At 41.3% G+C, this 21095-nt stretch overlaps 1 protein-coding gene across 2 annotated transcripts in view; it reads left to right on the forward strand.

Moving 5' to 3' along the window:
- The window catches only part of hdac4 (histone deacetylase 4), a 115024-nt gene that overhangs the window by 27332 nt on the left and 66597 nt on the right, over positions 1 to 21095 (forward strand). For both annotated transcript variants that reach the window (XM_035173924.2, XM_035173925.2), the window contains exon 3: positions 12163 to 12225. In XM_035173924.2, coding sequence (XP_035029815.2) covers positions 12163 to 12225 — 63 coding nt within the window. The remainder of the gene's footprint in view (positions 1 to 12162; positions 12226 to 21095) is intronic.

Below are 21095 nucleotides of genomic sequence, written 5' to 3' on the forward strand. Positions count from 1 at the left end.
TTACAGTTCTTTTATGAAGTGATTTCTTGAGTTTTAAACTGCACTTATGTGAAACTCGGCTGTGCCTTAGTTTGGTGCCTCTGCTGACTGATTTAGGGGAGTTTCAGGAGAGGATTAGTGCTGCTGAAGGAGCTTGTTGACATCAGATGGCATGGGAACTATGAATCCACACACAGGGCTCAACGAAGGAGCTCAGGCAAACCTGCAGTGGGCACGTAGAGAGGGGGAAAAACAAATAAACTAAGCCCAAAGCAAGTATCCCCACAGTTGGCATGTTTCCACAGACATTTGGTGGAGAGGATGGATTCAGGAACATTCTGGTTATCAGTTAAGGATTTATCCGGGGGAATTCTCTCAGTCTTTCATAATGGTCAAAATACATTCAGTAAAAAACTTGAATGGATTTGTGAAATGTCATTAAGTCAAATTGACACTATTAAGTTTGCATATAAGATGAAACACTGCAATTACGTCTCAATTTCGACTGCAAATATTTCAGCCACTTGTGGTCTATGGGACTCCTTCCAGATGCTACGTTATGACCGTTCTTTACCCAAGTGGAACATTTGCAAATGATCCTCTGTTGTGGAGTGATACTTGATGCTTGTGCAAACAGGACACTAAATAAAAGAAATGCAGCATGAATCACAGAGCTCAGAATCACAGATAATAATCATAATGACAGCACAATCCACTCAGCGTCATATTGCTCGGTAATCCCACGGTAAACTCTTGCTAAAACCTGAGCGAGTCAGTATTATTACAGATAATCCTCTGGTCTGGTTTATGTGACGTGCTGGTGAACACAGGTCTAAACCACACAAACACACACAAACACACACGTCTCTCTGTTTCCTAATTGATTGCTTTTCAGCTATTGTCTCAGTTTCAGCAGCCACATAGATCACAGTATAAGAGGATGGCTGATGCATATATCGTCACGTAGAGACTGTTTTAACTTCTTGATGCAGGACTGGCTGTCATCAGCTCAATGTGGGATGCACAGCTTACATCATTTTTCAGTGTTGGAAAAAAATACAAGTTGAAAACATGAATACCTCTAAAGGGAACAAGTTGGAGAATAGTTATTTTTCATAGTTTAAGATGGAGATGGGTGCCATCAAGGCAACAGCATTTACAGAATCACTTATGTTTTGCTATTTGTCTTCAAAGTCTTTTATCGAGCAGAATTAGAGCTCTATTTTGAAATGTTGTGACCTTGGGTCTGAAGATGGTGTCAGTTGCTTAACAGAAATAGCTGACATGCAATTCATGAAAAAATAACATTCACCCTTAAAAAAGAGCCCCACACGTGAACAGTAATAAAGAAAATTCACTTTAATTTTATGAAAAACACTTGACTATGAAGTCTTCATTGCAAACAAACCAGGTAGGACAGACACAAAGTTTTTTAACTTCCCTCTGCACCATAGACTTTATAAAAAGCTCTGCACACAAGGTCCAGCACAGAAAAATATAAAGAGTGACAGTTTATTATAAAACTGTTTTAAGAGGGCTCATTAATAACGAGCAATAATTCTGAAGTATGTCCAAAGTATTAACAGAGGACAAGAGACCGGCCCATTCCTAACAGGCACTAGAAACTAGAATTCTGACAAATATCAAATATTCATTGCAATGAATGCAGTGTTTAATGTGCCAGCTGATATGTTAGACCACACCAGTCCAACCCAGAATTTTAAATATAAGTGTCATCAAAGCATCGGCCCTCTCAGCTCCACCGAGGAGCCAAACGCAGAGAGTGGAAATACTTGTACTGAGGTTACCATGCTCATCCTTGCTTGCTCTTTAAACAAGCATAGAAACCCCACCCTTCCCTCTAAACCCCTCCTCGCACCCAAGTCCAGGAGCTCTGCCAAAAGCAGCCTAACACTAAACATTCACAGCGCTGGGGTAAGGGAAAGCAAACTCTGGGAAGGTACTGGATTGACGTCAGAGGGAGCCACATGTAAGAAATTCCTTCCTAATTACTGGGAATGTACTGGCTTATTGTATAAAAAAAATGTTCTGCTTCATATTCATCTTTTAAAAGCTCTTAGTTTTATAGCCTGTGCTACCTTTTCAGTGGTATATTGAGTCTCTCTGTTCCTCTCTCTAGCCAGCCCTATTATTTCACATCCTCTGTTACCTCCTTTGTTTTTTCTCTTCCTCTGGCAGTTAAAATTTCGTCCTCCTTCTCCCCATCAGCCTACCTTATTTCTGCTTCTTTTCTGCTTCCTTCCTTCCTCTTGCACTCCGACTTTCAAAACTACTTTTTCTAGATAATTCGAAATTGCCGACAGACACCTCCGCCCACTTCTGTGGGATTTATTTCTCGTGCACTGTGAACGGCTGATGTGTTTGGATTATTTCTGCTGACCCACTGGTCTCAGCGCTGCACCTGTTATTCATCCTTCTAGGAATGTACGAGCACTTCCTGACTGCCACACATGCCTGTGTTTTTCTTATGAAATATTAATTTATTATATCAGGTACTGATATTATTAAATATATCTTGACGTTTTGAAGACTTGCTGTTATGCTTTTAGTTATAACATGTCACGGTGAGAGCATTTCCTTTATTTTGTGTTAATTATTTCCTGTGGGTACAAGATCTTAAAACGGTTTCATTTAGCTTAGTTTCATTAAGTGTGAACAACTGTGTTATTCTGATGGGGCTTGATTAGGACGCTGTGTATCCTCTGTTTGCAGATTCTTGCTCTGAGCTGATGTCAGGTTTAAAATGCACGTCTTGGTTTAATATTGTTGTTTTCACTGAAAATATTTCATTAATAGATATTTTGATTAACTCGCGTGATGCAGGAAGAAGTCACACTAAACCAGGACAAACCACAGACTGTATAAACATGGACGACATGACGGCTCCCCGAATTTGAAGTGTCTTGATTGCCTGCAGATTAGGTCCTTACTCCTGCCTCCTCCATGTTAGCAGATGGGACATTGGCCAAACTAAAAACTCAAAGTAATTGTTTTTCAAAATTGGATTCTGAGATTTTAGGTATTCTTATCACATTGAAGTGTTCATTTTTAATTTCCATTAAGTTTGGCTTTTATTATTTATACAAAGCTATAAAAGCAGGTGAAACATCATGATTGACAGCTGAGACTGACTCTGGATTTGTAGAGTGTGTGTATGGGACCTTGATTCTTAATAAGATCATTAAGCTAAACACTAAACGTGTAAACGCCAACTAGTCGACAAATTCCCCAGATGTAGCTGAGAGCTTGTCTCTTCCATCATTATTTCAGATTATCTCCTTTTTCAGGGATTCTTGTGCCAGCCAGTTATGCTTTCACAGTATTTATGACTATATTACTATATTGTTGTATTATAAACTGATAAAATTAGTGTGGCAAATCTTGTCTTGATATGTATTTAAAAAAAATCTCAACCCTTGCCTTACAAATCCTAAAGTGGAACAATGTGTTTCTAAAAATCCGTTTTTTAAGGTCCTCCTTAGAGATGTACGGTGCAGCTTTAGTGGAAAGGGAAATTTGGCTGAGATGACTGAAGAGAGAGTTGATTTAGGGGAGAGGAGTGTGATGATGAGGTGTGAGGGGGTTTCACACACACAGTTGTGATTTGTACTGGAAATGGAGATAGGAGGGAGCCAGGGGATTTGTGGAGGCTCCCAAATCGACTGGAGGAATGCCTTTGAAGCTTTTTCTTCTTCCCTCTGGATGCGTTTTATTAGTGTGGGACAACCGCTGATTGGACACATTCTGGCGGATGGAGAGACAGATGTTGGAAAACATAGACAAGGAAAAGGAGGCCGTCAGCTGCTGAACTCCAGTGATGTTAGCAGCTTCCATCTTTTCCCCTTCCTTTCCTTTCCAGCTCTAATTTAGATCATCAGTGAATTTGAGTGCGGGAAAAAAAACACATTGCAAGTGGCAGTGGGGGGATTGATTGATTTTAATTGAAATGCAACTATAAAGCAGTAAATAAGTAGATTTCTTTCCAGCCTGAGTTCCCACCCTGACTGCAGAGCAGCAGCTTCAGGGCCGCTTACTGCTGCTTTCATTTATTTGGGTCTTTTCCATGTCACTGGTCACAACACGCACACTATTCTTGGAAGATGTGAACCGTGCCGCCCTAACCCCGACCCCAAACCGTAACCTTACACCCCCGTCAACAGCACCTGAGGCTGTGGGACACTGGGACAACTCACTCTGATCTGGGAGTCTTGCTTTCTGTGTTCATGTCACCACTGTCTTTGCAGTGTCACGTACTGGGTTTGACATGCTTGTGTTTGTTTGCCCAATTAGTTTAGTTAGCTGAATGACATATTTATTATAATTGGAAAGAATTGATCTAAATTTTAGTGAGTCTAATTACATGGCACTGGTTCTACCGCTGAAGGTTTTAGATCAGTATGACAATACACCCGCCACACCCAAGTGAATCATTTGTCCTGCATACAGTAGTAATTGATTGTTGTTTCATCACCCAGCCCTAATACAACATTTATGCAAATTAAATTACATTGTGCAGAAACTTGGACCCACAGAACCACTGTACTGCGTACAAAGTTCAAACCTTCTTTTAGCTAGTTGTGCTGGACTCTGTCATCGACATATCAGAGTCAATCTTTTCCATCTGGAGGGCTGATAAACCAAATAATACAAAATATACTTATGTATTCCTATCAAACCTTCTGCCTCCTAGTGGCCATATATCGATCATCTGGAATTAACGGAACACACAAAGACATGCTTCTGGAGTCAATCTTATAACAGCACAACCTCAAAGTAGTATGAACAAGCTGTTGCTTTCTCACCTCATCTGTGTACATGTCCACGCACAGCCCATAGAGGGACACAAACTTATCTCAGGACTTGACAACATGCACACAAGCACACACACAAACATTGCTCCTTAATGCTGGTTGCTGTAACAGACACTTACCATGATGCAACATGACTGGACATGCAGGGAATCACACCCTATTCCAGGCATCGACACACACGGCAAAGGCAGTTTATGTGGAAACAGACTGTTAGACACAAAAGGTGTAATTAACTCTGATGCTTTACAGCCAGGTGGTGTAGCCAGGTTCCCATGTTCAGTCTTTATTTGTCTCACCATCGCTTTTACACATGCAAACTTTTTTTTATGCAAGGTAAAACTCAGTGAATTTAATCAGATTGAATAAGAGAAGAAGTGAGAAGAGAGACACACAATCAAAACAAGGATTTGAGGGTAGGTCCTCCCTCAAGAATAAGCCATTTACTGCCTTTTCATTTAGTGCAATATGAGCCGAGATCACACTACATTATATAAATTTATGTAAATCATTTAAAACTATATTTATATAGCAACTTTCGTAACAAATTTACAAGTTGCTTAAAGAAAAAGGGAAACAATAGGAAACAGTAAAAAAAAGAAGCTATTTTAAGATCACACAGTATTGGAGTACAGATACAGAAAATGTTACAGAAAAAAAACCAAGATAAAATAAAACAAAGTGATTCAAGTAGTCAGTAAGATCAGAGCTAGGAGAAAGCACACATATAAAAATGTGTGATTTTAAAGAGGATAAGGCATTTGCCAGACGGATCTCCTCAGGGAGATTGTTCCAAAGAGTCCTGAAAGAAAAGGCCCGGCCACCTTTGGCCCTCACGTGGGACTGTGGAATATATCCTCGTATATATACTCATGAAAAATGCCTGAAACCACAGGCACAAGAAATCACTGATTTGGCCCAACCTCTTGGCCCAAACAAACACAAATGTGCACAGTTGAAATGTTGTGATTTGTCTTCACTGTAACTTTACATGAATGTAAAGCGTGGTTTCTCTGGCATTAAATGTCTGGATTTGCATGTTTGTTAACCTTTGTTGGCCTTTGATGAATCACTTGCACTGAAATCACAATGCAGAGTATTCAGTGTAAATACTGATGGAAACAGAGATAGCTCGCAGATGTTCTCAGTCCTTTTAAAAATAGTTTCTTTTACTGTTGATATACAGCCTGGAGCACACACACACTGTACCTCGCCTGAGTGGTGTTAATGTGTTTATTGTAGTCTTACATACGTATATATTACAATATTTTGACCTATTGCATAACTAGAAAGTGTAATCTACCATGTGATGTCCACATGTGTAATGCTCTTACAAACAGAAAGGCCCTTCTCTCTACCAAGTGACCCGTCTACTCCTGTACAGATGTCTCCCTGCCTGTTAGGACATTTTAAGCCCTTTCAGCAGTGTAATGTCACACACACACACGCACACACACTTGGGTATCACAGGGATCCTCTGTCTCCCTGTGGACTTACTTGTGTTGCTGGCCTAATGGCCTAAGACCACATGGCTTGCTTTCTATATATATATATATATAATGTCACATTCAGCTTGACAAGAAAGAAGACAAATATTTGTATCTATGTACATCAGTAAGTTAAAGGTCTTTATTTGTTCTCATTCATTTATTGACTTTTAAAATGACGGTAAAATATAGTTTGCAGATGTTCATCACTTATGGGTTATAGGGCTTTCTTCTTTGTCGCCTTCAAATCTACTGAGTCATACCTAACTGTACAACAGTACACCGGCAGAGACACCCACGTGTAAACACAGACACAAACCTTTAAAGGTCCGGCAGTTTAAAAAAAAAAGTCAAAGGCTTGTGGTTTCTCTTGTAGGTTCAAAATGCCCAGAGGAAGTTGTGAGTAGTTGGTAAACATGGCCGCAACACCAACAAGTGGTTGAAGGCAGTGGTGAGAAATTGTACGGGCCAAGTCCTGCAAACAGACTCTGACAAATGGTCAACAAAGGGATACAAGTTTGTCTGAGTTGCTGTTCAGCCACATTTACAAAAATAACTTTTTGTAAAAAAAAACTGCCACTATCTGACAGTTGTACATGAGGCAGGTGTCTTTGCACTCTGGCTCAACCTACAGCTCATTTTATTTTGCAAACTTATCTAAACCACCAACTGTCATGTTACTGTGATCTTGTAGTTGGGCTAACGTAAGCTTGATTTAGATTTTATAACTCTTACTGATGGTTGGTGGGATTTGTTTGCATTTGCAGAGAACCTGAAACTATCGTGAAATGCCTGTCTCCGTGTTGTTTTTTCTGGCCTCTTCTGTTGCTATCGTTACTATCCTGCTTGTGCTCTGCAGCGGTGCTGGGAGGGGCTTTGGAGACTGGTTTGGAGCTCAGCGAAAAGGGAGGGAGTGGTCTTGAACTTGTACTCATTGAAATTATCTTATTCTTCTTCTCTCTTTCCTCTTTTTTTGAAAATGTACGCACTACAGCTTTAAGCCCGGCTGCTGAGATTTGTCAGTTGCTCATGAAAGTCAAACTTTCACGTTATTTACAGGGCAACATGATGTGTTTTACAGCCTGGCACCTACCAGTGTTGTTGAGAGGTTTTAAAGTTACACAGTGACAGAATAAGTTCATCTACAACTACAAACCAGGTTGGGATGACTTCTTGTTATGTTTATGAGTCCACGACTTAAAAAAGAAAAATACTGCTTATGACTGATTAGCATCATGTAAATCAATCAATTCAAAAGTGCAGACTAAATTAAATCTCAATGGGGAAACAGCCACTTTACACATTTTCAGTTGATCTGTTAAAAGCACATATTGGATTGAATCTCCTCATATGTTTGCTCCCCACTAGATTATCTTGTGGTTTAGGGCGGCAGTGACAGGTTGGTGTGGCTGGCACGCTCTTACACTGGCTCAGAGTTTGGTTCTAGCAGAAGGGCAGTTTTGGTGGAGCCTCGGCAGACAGGATGGCACAGTTGGCAGAGTTGTGAGGCTGATATCGAGGGCTCAGAATACACCAGACTGAGTTGTAGCGGACGAGACAGGTTGGTGTGGCTGGCACACCATTGTGGTGACTGCTGGTCAAGTGGAGGTGAAGGTGGCCCACAACAAGGTGACTTGGCATCTTCCTGGGCAGGAGGAAAGGTGTGCTTGTGTACATGTTCAATTACCCCGTGTGTTTCTATGAATGCTCCCATGTTTTCTTTGAGTATTGTTAAAGGGTTTTCCTTTTCACTGTACACCAGGTGTGTATTCACTGAACCAGGCACTACTGTTTCCTGCTCGCGTCTGAGCCAACTTGTCCTCTTGCCAGCCATCGGTAACTTGGCTCCCCCCACCTTCCTTTTCCATGTGGTGATCACGTATGTCTATCGACGAGGAAGTCTGTCGACATATCCAGGTTTTTACAAATGGGATTTGACACATGCAAAAAGAGTACATCACTATCCTCCAGAGGCTTGGAGATATGAATATACCTTTTCTTAGCATATAATTTATATATTTTTACTAGTCCTAGGTATATTCCTACATGTCACTGGGGAATATTTGTAACTTTTGCTGATAGGCACGCATATGGCACAGGTCACGTAGGTCAGCGCATTAAAATATACATCAAGGAGTCCAAATGACTCACGGCCAACATATCCGTGTCCTCGATTGGACCTGTGCGCTACACCTCTCTACACAGTAATAATAGTCTGCAAAATGTTATGTTGTACAAGCATGTGTTTACCATAAAGCATCCAAAATACCTTGTGTCATGGATTGATTTCCGACTAAACCTCCACGCCACTTCAAGTGCCCGTGTCTCCATTCATGGGGTCTGCAATAGTCTACAGCAGAGCCAAAGGTTGGACCACAGAATGAGCTGAAAGAGACAATGAACCTCTCAACCTCTACTTCAGATCATTGTTGTCCAGTAGAGAGGACAACTATTCAGTCAATCTCAGAGACAACAGTGACGTGGTTTGGACAGGATGGATAAGTACCTTGTTTAAGGTGGACGAGAGTGCTTTGCAGACAAATGTGTAGCGATACACACAGTGTCTACTGCAGACTGGACTGTGCATACAGGCACCCTATCATTACAGCTGGTGTTGGAAGGTATGTTCAGGGGTGAAGTGGGAAATAACAGACCGATCATTGGAAACAGAGATGTATACTGTCATCGGAACAGCTGAATGACATATACCAAATGAAACAGAATTCTAAATATAGATTCTTGTACAAATTCAGTGCTGTTTATGCAGAATCGGTTACTAGATGAGCTGCTTACCACTTTTTCCATTCTTTATGCTATGCTAAGCTAACAGAGTGCTGTTGCTAGCCTCATAGTGGGATATCAAACTGGGACACAACCGAAGGATGAACCGAAGTGGATTCAGATAAACGGGCAGAGGTTTGCTTTACTGTCTTTAAAATGACGTTAGCCTCGGTGGAGGTATTCCTAGTTTGTTTGTTGGTCCCTTAGTTAGCAGCATTACACAAAAACTTCTTGATGGATTAACATGAAACTTCAGGTCAGGAAAGAATCCTTAAGATTTTTGGTGCAGATACGGATCAGCAACAAAAACAGTTCAGGGTTCATCACATTTGAATCTGGAACAGGTTGCTAATCGGAATTTTTGCCCGATAAAAGACTAACATGAATAATTCATCATTTAAATGAGTTGTGATGGATTGTAATTGTTTCCTCGATTAATTAATTAGTTAATCACAGTTAACGAGCTGATATACTTGTTTTTAACAGCTCTTTATCTAAATGTAAATTAAGGAAAGTGAGCACCAAAGCTGTGCTATCCTGTATTTACGTTTTGCTTTAATGTATTTATTACTCAGCCTGGCCATCCCACTTGTTGAACAGGGATTATTCAGCATTCATCTACCTCCTTGTGAACTGCAAAGTCCTTAATATGCAATCGGTTTACATTGTGGCTGCTGTTAATAGCAGTTATATTCAGTGCTACGTCAGTGTTATTACAGAAAAAATAGATTTTAAAGAGCAGTGTCTGTTCAACAGTGTCTTTGTCTGTTGACGAGTGTCTCTGCCTGTGTTGCTCTCTGCATGTTTGTTTGTTGTGGTTTCCGTGGAGATTTTCCTGGCATCACTGTGTGTAAAGGCCGTGAGCACTTGACCCGTCTTCCTCCCAAGGTGTAAGAGGTCATCCTCTGTTCTCTGCTCTGTAGTCCCAGGCAAACAGTGTGTAAACCTGCCTGGTCTCCATGACATATATGTTTGCTTACAATTATATTTATTCTTCCTCCAGTTTTTGCATGTACCCCCACTCTCTCTCTCTCTCTCTCTCTCTCTCTCTCTCTCCCCCCCCCGTGCTTGTCATGACACCAGTTCTTGCAAAGTATTACGAGGAAAAAGGACCGTGGAGTAAAACTAAAAGTGAGGTGGTGACTATCGGTGTATACTCACTTACACTTTCAACTCTTCTTTTGTGTGTCTTTGAGTGTGTGATTACTTGGCCTGTCCTTCGCCCATCAAGCTCTGGTGTCGTCTTTCTACCATCTGCCACTGCCACCCTACTGACACACACACACACACACACACACACACACACACACACACACACACACACACACACACACACACACACACACACAGACTCTGTATCCATCCTTCTCAAAAAGCTCCATCAATACAAAATCTCCTCTCCTCTTTGTTTGTTTCTCTCTGGTTTTCTGGTGTCGCTTTGTTTGATAGCATCTACACTTTTGTGAAAGACACAAAGAGAGAAGGCTTTGCCTGGAACATGAAATCCAAGAAATGCATTTGCCGTGTGTTTTGTGTGTACAATATGAATATTTAATTCAGCCCCTCCCTCCGTCATGTATTAATCATGGAGCAGTCTGCTTAGGCTGAAAATAGCGCCTAGCAACCCAGAAAAACAAAATTCATAGTAGATGTGGGTATGTCATGTGCTGCAGCTCGTTCATGTGTGACATAGCACATGGTCTCATGGTCTCTTCTCACATTTTCCTTTATTCCCCACTAAGAATTCTTTCTTCTTTTTGTCTGTCTCCACTGGTTCGAGGATATTGCTGATGGAGATTTCTATTTGCATTAGAGATGCACACAACCACACTCACTCTTTGAGATTTTAGTTTGGTTTTTATTTTTCCTTTTGATTAAAATAGTATTTACTTGTCTAGGACACATTCATAAGTGAACTCTGAATGCATCCAGCTGTGTCTGCGCCAACACCCACTGAGTGCAGGCAAAGTTTGAAACATGTCACTGTAAGAGTCTGCTTCCTGAATGCGGTGGTAATTGTAGGATTAGTGACCCCACCATTCGTACCAGCTGCCAATCTCAGTGATAAACTGATGGAGGCTTTGTGATTGCTTAAGTTCAGTCCAGCTGTTTGCAGGTGGAAACAAAAATGTTACAGCAAGTTTGCGTGGGCATTGCAGAGACTCGTGCATTAAAAGAGCTTGAATCCAAGACCGTAAAGCATGAGAAGGTGGTTCAAGAAACCCAGGCAAAATATATGTATTTTAGCAGATTGTTAACGAGTTAGCCTCAGGTGTTAATTGTAGCCTGCTGTTTGTGCGGTGCAGTCAGAAAGTCTCACAATATACAGTTTAATAGTTTTTAAATCAATGCAGCTGAAACAGAGAAACACGTATTTTTTATTTCCTACATTGTTCTCCCTTGGGAAACCCTGGCACCTGCATTACCCACAAAGCAGCTCAGCCCTCAAGAGTCGATTTTGGGAAAGGTGGTGCTAGTTGTGTAGCCCAGAACCTCGAGCAGAGATTAGGACCGGCCTACGGAAGTCTGGCAAGCGCACTTCTTTCTAACTCCCCAGAGTTTTTCTTTTACATTTTCAAACTTGCAGTCTTCAGCAGCACCAGCTGAAACTGACTAAAGCCGTTTTCAGACATGACCTGTGGGTAAAGTCCGAAGAATTGGAAACTGACTTTACCCTCGGTTTACTTTTCACACATGTACAACACAGTGGGAGGTTTTCTGCACAGACGCGTACACAACAGCAGCAGGCAAAGACTGGAAGTGACGTATTAATTCCGCCGCGGGGAGTCACGTGATTTTCTCTACAACTCACAAACACAGGTGTCGGCTCTTATCACCTGCTCAGAATGTTTTGCCAATCTCTGAGTTGTTGTTCCGACTTGAGGTGGGATTCATGTTAATTTATTACAAGTAGAAGCATGATTCTATCTAGTTCAAGGGAGGTTGGCTGGTTGTTGAGCTTCAGACAAGCATACTTCCTGTATTGCTTTTTTTGAATTGTCTTGTGAACCAGATCAAATTGTCTGAAAGTCGGATGTTTTCCACACCTGATTTTAGATGACGGTTTCTTTTCTCCTCTCTAACAGGCGTCTTCAGCAACAAGGATCAGCCTCTGGAACTTCTCAATCCACTTGCACTCAACCATTTCGGTAGGACTTCTTTATAAGTGTGTCCCCCTCTGTGTGCAGAATGACCTCATTGTTATTATGCTAGTTGTTTTTATTCACAACATGAAGAAATCAGTGGCTAATTTGCAAACCTGAGTGGAGCTGAATCTCAAGCGGCATCACCACAAAACAGTGGATTAGCAGATTGACTTTTTAAATGCTTGATGAAGTGTCATGATTAATAATGGATTTGAAGGAACAGTTGTACCTGTTGACATCATGTGATTGTTTGATACTGCCACTGATTCAGCTCTACTGGACTTTTAAACCTGCCATTTTGGAACAGACTTTTTGATTGGCCTGTGGTAAGGCTGCAAGTAAAGACTGGATTCACCACTGCTGCTGCACAAGGAGCTGTTCACCTGTTTATTCAAAGTTCAGTGAAGCGTAGAGCCTCAAACTTGAGAATCAGTTGTCATTGCCGATGTGGGTAATGCACCAGTTGTCCCCTTCATGAGTCCTGGCTGCCCCGGCTGCAGAGCGCTGGTCGTCTCTTTATTGATGTTGTTTATTAATATTGAACATTTCGTGTGTACAAATTGCACCAAATTCGACACTGCACTTCTTTGGATCCTTAACAATACACACACCAAGCATTAAATTGATAAGATGAATTATTCTTGAGATTTTTAAGCCCTATACAGACGAACAGATTTGCGAAATGATATATTTTTAATGAAAGCAGAAACAAAGACTTTCCTCTATATTAGTTTTGGTCTAGTTTACCTTGTTTAACTTCTGGTTTTTATATTTGCACTGCCACTGACTCAGGTGAGTTAACCTGCCCAAAGCCGTGCAGTTGACTGATTGTTGCCGTCATGTCTTCGGGGTTACTGATGTCAAATGCACCACAGGTGATTACAGAGCATCAGTGCTCATTGGAGGATCATGGTTGCCTTAGCTGGCTAATGTATGGCTCAATAATATATCCTGTCAGCATCTGCTTTGGAGGAAACTTATCATTTACTTCTGAGCACGTGTGTGTTTTCACCAGCTGACGTTGCTTATTGTTTTTAGCACATGACAATGTATTATTCAGTGGCCAAATCATTTTTAGAGTTTTGCCATGCAGTGATGAGATGCAAAAGTGCATGTGAAAGAAGACATTTTGTTGGAACTTAACACTCTTCATGACAGGAACGTGTGATGATCTCACCCCATCAGCATGTCATCAACCCACAAGCGGTATGTTTGTCCCGTGTGGCGGGAGGACGTGCTGATGCAGCAGTGTGTCTTAGATACGGCTGCCAAGAGCTGGAGCCATTTCGTTTACTTTGCAGAAGTGACCCACGTAATAGTATAAACACACAGGCAGATGTCGACTCGTAAAACATACAAACATATGTACGACATGTATTTGGCTTCAATCTATCTGGGCTCTCTCTGATTGTTTTAAAGACATAAAGTAATTAGGGGAAACTATGTTGACCCTCCTCTGGATTTAAGTTTTTAGATGGTTTTCAGAAATGTAGTAAAGTATAACTTAGTTTTAGTAATATAGAGTTTGAAGTCTGAGTTCATCTATATTGTAGTGACACAAAGACACCACTTTCCCTGAAACCTATTAAAAGATACATCAGTATTTTACTGCCTTTTATATATTTACTGTAGCTTTAACAAATACTTGTTGGCAGCCTAGTATCAACAGGGCAACACACATCGTCTGAGGCTCTTTTTATTTCCCTGCGGTCTGTGGTTGAACGTGAGTTAGACACCTGCCTTTGGTAAAAGCATCTCTGAAATGAATCTACTGATTTTGACATTTACAGGTTATTTAATTGACTCTGTGATGAGAGAGTAGCAGATAACAGATGAGTGAGCGTAGTGATGAAACCTCACTTAGTGATGATAAACTGTAATCCTGTAACTGAAGTGCTGGAGCTGTGCTGCAGCCAGAGATGAACCTCTTACAGCTATCTCATTTGCAATGGACTTATAGTGCAGGTTAAATGCAATTCACGTTGTAGACCCTTATCATACGTAACACACGTCTCCTGTAGGAAGACGACAGCATGTTCTCATGAACTAATTAAAATACAATTAAAGGTGAAGGAAACAATCATGGATTCACTTAGGTCATAAACTGTATAAAAACCTGGCCAGTATAAAAGCCCTATAAATATCTTGCTACCGTACAGACTCTGGCTCTAAATGCGCAAGATGGTAGTGTTGGTATCCAGGGCAGTTTTAGCAACATTCTGGATAGTGGGAGGAAGTGGAGATGCTTGGTCCAGCCTATGACTTGGTAGCCTGGTATAAATCAACTTGTCAAATTAATTAAATTGAATGAAAGCTGTAGGCAGGATTATTTCTTCTTTAAAGTAACTGACCTTTTGGGTGTTAGAAAAGTGGCATGCATTTATGCACTTAAAGTAAAGTGTGGATACTGTCAGAAACAATGCCATGAATAGGCCTGGGTGATATAACAATAAAGTGATGAATAATTATAACCAGCGCTGCTTCAGGACCAGGACAGACGCACATTAAAGGTCCGGTCGTCCTGTGTCAGAGTCTCCTGTCGGAGTCTGCTTCCTCCTCACTCCCCCTCTGACCTTCAACTTTACACTTGAACAATAATCACCATCACTGATCAGTTATTAGGACACGTACAGGACAGAAGTTTACTTTGTGTTTGTTTGATTCGCTCCAGAGTTTATGAGACACATGTTTAAACCTGCTACACAACACCAGACGTAACGTGACGCGCACAGTCAGGACATCAGGGTGAAAGTGACCTGAACGATCCAGAGACATGATCCAACATCATCGATTAGAAAATAGATAAATATGATTATCAGTTCATGTGTGAGGAGGGACAGAGACGAGCACACACACACACACACACACACACACACACACACACACACACACACACACACACACACACACACACACACACACACACACACACACTTGCAAACAGACGTTCCTCCCGCAGATTCTGATGCAACGCAGTGTTTTAAGTTCATTGTTGCAGAAGAAGCGACGCCCTGTTTATCCAGGAACATAAATCAGTTCTACGTGTGAGAGATTAAAAAACGGCAGAGGAGCAGAGTCACTTGTTGACCTGCAGAGTAATGTGCCTCAGTGCAGTGGTGCTGATTTGATTTATATCGCGATATATATCGATATCGATTGATATGAAAGCCATGAATAGTTTTATATGATTAGTTAACTTCATACAAAGCGCAGTAAACAATGAAATCGGAAAGTAGGTTGTTCTAAATACCTCATAGGAACTTGCCACATTGTCCTTTGCAGATTTATTCTTAGTAGCTTCTGTCTCTTCATGTGATCCCACACTGACTTCATGATGGTGGGATCAGGGCTCTGTAGAGGACAGAGTATTTGCTGCAGAAATCGTTTTTTCCTCTTGTCAAAGTCCTTTATGTCCCTTGATTTTTGTTGAATAAAAAAAATCAGTATAACCCAAGCATCTAGACTGCAGTTTGGTCTGTCCAGTGTTAGATGTAGTACACAGTCTGGCCACTGACTTACTCACTGGTCCAATCATAAGACTGAACTGTTAAAATCAAATTTGACTTGGAAAATTCAGTTTAGTATGGTCCTAAGAATAACGAAATACGTAAATGCCTTCCGAAAAAAAAAGACCCCAGCGTTTTATTGGATTAAATACAGCACAATACAACACATTCATAAGATGTGTTATAATAAATTAACAGGGTGCCACGAGGATTAGTAGCAACCTGTGCGTGTAAGTGTCCTACGCAATGAAGTCATTTCAACACAGTTTCAGCAGTAGGGGGGGAGGAGAGTGGCTGAAGTCAGCACTATTAAACTCAAAGTCACCAGTCTGTGAGTATGTGTTTCTTGTTTAGATGCCTCCTCGCTACAGCCGTGGCCAAAGGCATTATGTTTTGGGGTTACATGCATACTTTCATCCATCCATCCCATTCTTATGAATGTGATTTTCCAGGAACATCTTGAGGGGATTTCTTTTTTAAATCTGATTAGCATTTGGAGGTCAAAGGTCTTGAATTTGTCCCATTCATGTGATTTTTTTTTTTTTTCCTCAAAGAACAACTAAACACCAAAGATGGTGACTTAACCAAAGATGGTGACTTAACTAAAGTCCATGACTTACATTCATGGACTGACATGGATGTCAACTCAACTCCTCGGGGGCGACATTTCTAGTTTTTTAAGGTTTAAGATCAGGAATAGAATGAGTGCCGATCAGAGTGAATGACTAAAGCACAGAGCAGTGGTGGAGTATTATCAGGAAGACTCTGCGATAGAGACAGATTTGGATGCATATTAATCAGGATGACTAAATTGTGTACAGGACGAGGTACTGTAAGAGAAACTGAAGTCATGTGAATGTGGGTTTGAGCATCTGTTTGTTTCTGTGAATGCTCATGTGACATTGGAAGAGGGAGTGATAAAACTACAGCCGAGACAAACATGTATTAAAGGACACGTGTGTGTGTGTGGTAGGACTCTGAGTCATAGACCTTACAGAGCCATGACACCTTGGTCGGTCCTCACAACTTTACAGGACTTGACATAACGTTACGCTACATGTCATTTACCTGACGCTTATATCCAAAGCGACTTCCAATTTGAAATCTTGAGACTTTTAGGGGTTCGGGTAAGAATAAAGTTTGGGTTAGGATGAGGGTAATAGTTGGAGTTAGGATTATTAAAGACCGAGATGCAAGTTTGTGTCTGTTTGTGTGCCATCTCGCCGCTAAGGCTAAACTCGGCTCTTTCTCCCTTAGCCAAAACAGCTTTCTCCCACTCTGCACAAATTAGCAGCAGCCCACGCTCCACTCACACATAACTGTCAGAGCACAGACGCTGCAGGGAGTGAGGAGGAGGGAGGGGAAGGTGAGAGAAGTGACGAAGGAGGAGAAGGAGAGAGAGGATGGGAAAAATAGAAGAGGAGTAGAGCAGCAGTGACAGATAATATAGACCAGAAGCGGTTTGGTAGCTCACATAAGGGCTTTGTTGTGGCTTGTTTCATCAGAGCCTGGTGTGCGTTGTCGTAATCGGCACGAAATGTGACAGTTGTCTCATTTTTCTTTTCATTTGACATTTTTTTGTCTTAATGCTGTGTGCACATGTCCATTTTCTGTCTGCACAGCGCTGATAGTACAGCTTAGCAGAATGAGAGGCAAGCAAGTTGAGGGGAGGATGAAGAGTGCTTCACACAGGAAGTGGCAGACCTGTTGGCCAGCGCCTGTCCCCCAACTGAAAAGCTTATCTTTATTTAGACTCATCAATTATCTGCGAGCACTTAAGTAATGGCAGTGGGAGGAGGAGGTAGAATGAATGCAGTGAATGAAGGTGGGGGCAGACATGGGAGGAGAAGAGAGCTTGGGTAAGCCGAAAAAGAGGGATGAGGAAAGGCACATTATGCAAATATCAGGGCGCTCATTACCATTTCAAAAACTCTGGAAACCAAATCACTAAAAGTAGAGGATTAAAAAAAATTTTTTTTTGCCAATTCTTTCTCACTCTGCATCTGCTTGCTCACTCAACTCCAGTATTATTTGTCAGTGTGTGTGACTTTTAGAGCTGATCTGGATCTTGACTCAGTGGTAACTTTATGAGGTACAAGCAATCACGGAGCTCATTGGCTATCATCTGATGACGAATTAGCATTTCGGGGCAATGGTCAATATTTTGGATGGATACACTTCTGTTAACTGTACATTGTTTATAGTCTGATGAGTTTCTTTTATCACACGAGTCCACAGTTTCTCCACAATACGTTTTGTTTGCGTTTTTAGGTCTAGACAACATGTTGGATAATATCTATAACAGCTATCTACATCTGAATGCACATAAATTAAAAAGACAATAGTTGCAATTCAGTCGACGTGTTCCGCCTCTTTTGCTCTCCACACGGACCGTTTCCCAAAGGGCTTCCATCCACAAAAGGGTGTCCCTTGCCTGCATATTCACATGTAGAATCTATTTATAGAGATAACGGTTTAGGAAAACATGAATAGGGGGCAGCGTCGACCTTTACCCCCAGCCTGAATTATAAGTGGCACATGCTCTTGTGATGCAGTGTTGCTCGCAGCAATGACGGAGTGATTTAACATGTTTATGTTTCTCTTCGGTTTGAGTTGTGGTAAGATTTTGATGTTGGTTTAGGGTTGAGGGAATCAAAACTGACTGCAAGCACAAGGCTGAATGTATTTATTTCATTAGGTTTAACCAAATCCAGAATCTTTCCTAAACTCTAACCAAAGTGCTTTTGTTGTCTAAACCCAACCACATGTTGGACTCCGACCTGAGAGTACAACTCGCAGGAGAAATTGGGAATCATCAGACCAGGTCATGGTTTCCAAGGCTTCATCCATTTACAATATCTAATAAAGCGTTTTAACTTTGTATCAGTAATTGTTCTTGTTCCTACTAACACACCTGAAAACGCATATCACAGAACCGTTCATGTAAAACTGGGCATGTGCATAATGGTGTGAACAGGCAGCAGGTTATTTACTCTGACATTTGTTGCTTACTTACAGAAAATACTGCACGAGACACAACAATGTTGAACAGTAAGATAAAACGTAGAAGTGTGGCTGTAGCCCTACAGTTCTGGGTCAAATGTTTATCCTATAGCCTTTCTTTCTTGTTCTTGTTCCGGACTGGAATTGCTGCTGCAGCCCAGTCACTTCAAGGTTTGACGGGTTGAGCCATCAGAGCTGATCTTGTAAACCAGTGTTCGAACATATTGTTATTAACGTGTCACCTTCCTGTCAGTCTTGAACCAGCCTGGCCTCCTCTTTTGACCTCACGCACTAACCAGACATACTATCCCACAGATCTGCTGTTCACTGGATGGTTGACAGTGAACATTAGACTGTTGTCAGTGGAAATCTCAGCAGATCAGTGATTTTTCCAAGACACTCAAACCACACAGAAAGGAAAGCAGAGTCTGAGAGCTCACCTCCACCATGGCTGATGGGCCACTTTATCATCATATTGCATATAAATATATTGAGGTCTGATACATAAACAGTGCACACAGACATAAACTGCTTAAAATAAACAGGCAAAATATCCACTCTCTGATTAAGTTGAAAGGAACAAACCAAAAGATTGCAGCACTGTTAGTTTATGTATCTCAAAATGTCCAACAGCGAACTTAAAATCCAGATAATTATCCAGATCTGTACCAAATGTCATCCGTTTATAGATATCTGCACTCTACCCATGTCTGATATCTTCATAAGGATCTCTGCATCATTGCTTGAGAAATTCACAAAAAAGTTAGAAACTGTCCCATCGTAATGTTAAGAAAGGATTTGCCTCCTTTATGGAATCAGCTCCTACAGTTAATGAGTTTTTTGGCCTGTACTACTCCCTTCTACCAAGTTTCAAGAACATTTGTTCACTAGGTACATTTCCATAGAACCTTTTCAAACCCTCACCCTGCTGCACTTTCCCACTCTGTGTTTTCCAAGGCCTAAAGTTTCTTCACATACTTCACACCTTTAATAGAAAGCAGCACATGTAGTGGTGTATGGATATCATGATCAGAAAGATGATCATCTACAAAGAAAGTGATAAATATTTGTCACCTTTTTAAGGTGTCGAAGTTTAATCATCTCTATTTCCCCCTCACTCTGACTGAATCAATCTTTTTTTGGTGAATGCAGTGCACATTTGTAGATGAGACACAGCACATGAAGTGAAAGGGGTGAAAAGCAGAGGAAAATGGCCGGGATAAGTGTTGAGAAGCCAGAGGATGGAGAGCGAGGTGTGTCCCATACGACATCACGTCTGTAGGTCACCATGACTGCGCTAAGACACGTTTCTGCCAGACGGACCCCTGCTACCTCCCTCTCTGCACTTGAAGCTCAAAATCTCATGGCAAAGCGACTTCCCACCAGGAATCTGTTGTGATTCAAAATACTGAATTGAATATTTGAAAATAAAATATGTAAAAGTAGAGATTTGCCAACAATACTTGTACTTAATCACTTAAAGGTTGATGTTCCAACCCAGTTATTGTGTGTAGCACTGAAGCATTAAGCATCAATCACATAACAGGATCAGCACGTCGTGGTCTTTAGGTCGTAGTCCTAATTCAACAGATTGTAACCTCGTATTGAATATTAGTCCTACACCTCAACGGTGAGGCTTACAATCAGCACCTAATGGAAGACAACCTGTTTTGTACACACATGCTCACCACGGAGCTCACACAGCCCTCGGGCCCCGGTGCCAGCTCCCCAGATGGTCCCAAAGTCCCCCCGACCACCCCCGTACACCCTCCTGACCTGGCATGGATTCACCACCCCGGTGCCAGTGTGGTGTAGGCTTGAGTCGGTGGGCAGCTGCCTCTTTCCTGCTCAGCCGCCATCAGTCAGAAACACGCAACACACACACACACACACACACAAACACAAAACCATGTCAAAGTCAGTGCCCAAGGGATTTTTCCAAATGGTTCTCTTGAACTTGTGATGAACTGTAATCTGATCTCCAGTATTTTCCTTCAATTCATCTCCTTGAATTCCCTTATTTCTTTTGCACTAAATCTTTTCGGAGTAGTTTACATATATATTTGGAATAAAAAAAAGATGTTTCAGCCCATTCACAGCATTGTACCGAGGCAAAAGGTCCAGGGCTACATGCTCAAACATACCTGAGGCTATCGGAGAGCAAAGGTGAAGATAAATTTAATCCTGAGGTAGAAATTGGAGTTATAAAGGGAATACAACACAGTGTCCCAGTGCCCAGTGCCTAATTATATCTACAGACATAGCCTGAGGTTGTGGCCTTCATGTTAACCCTGTTAAAGGCGCACATGCACACACACATGCACACACTCTTTTTTTTTTTCAAGTCTAAGAAAGTATGGCAGA

The sequence above is a fragment of the Hippoglossus stenolepis genome, chromosome 13 (genome assembly GCF_022539355.2).
Source record: "Hippoglossus stenolepis isolate QCI-W04-F060 chromosome 13, HSTE1.2, whole genome shotgun sequence".
NCBI classification, from domain to species: domain Eukaryota; kingdom Metazoa; phylum Chordata; class Actinopteri; order Pleuronectiformes; family Pleuronectidae; genus Hippoglossus; species Hippoglossus stenolepis.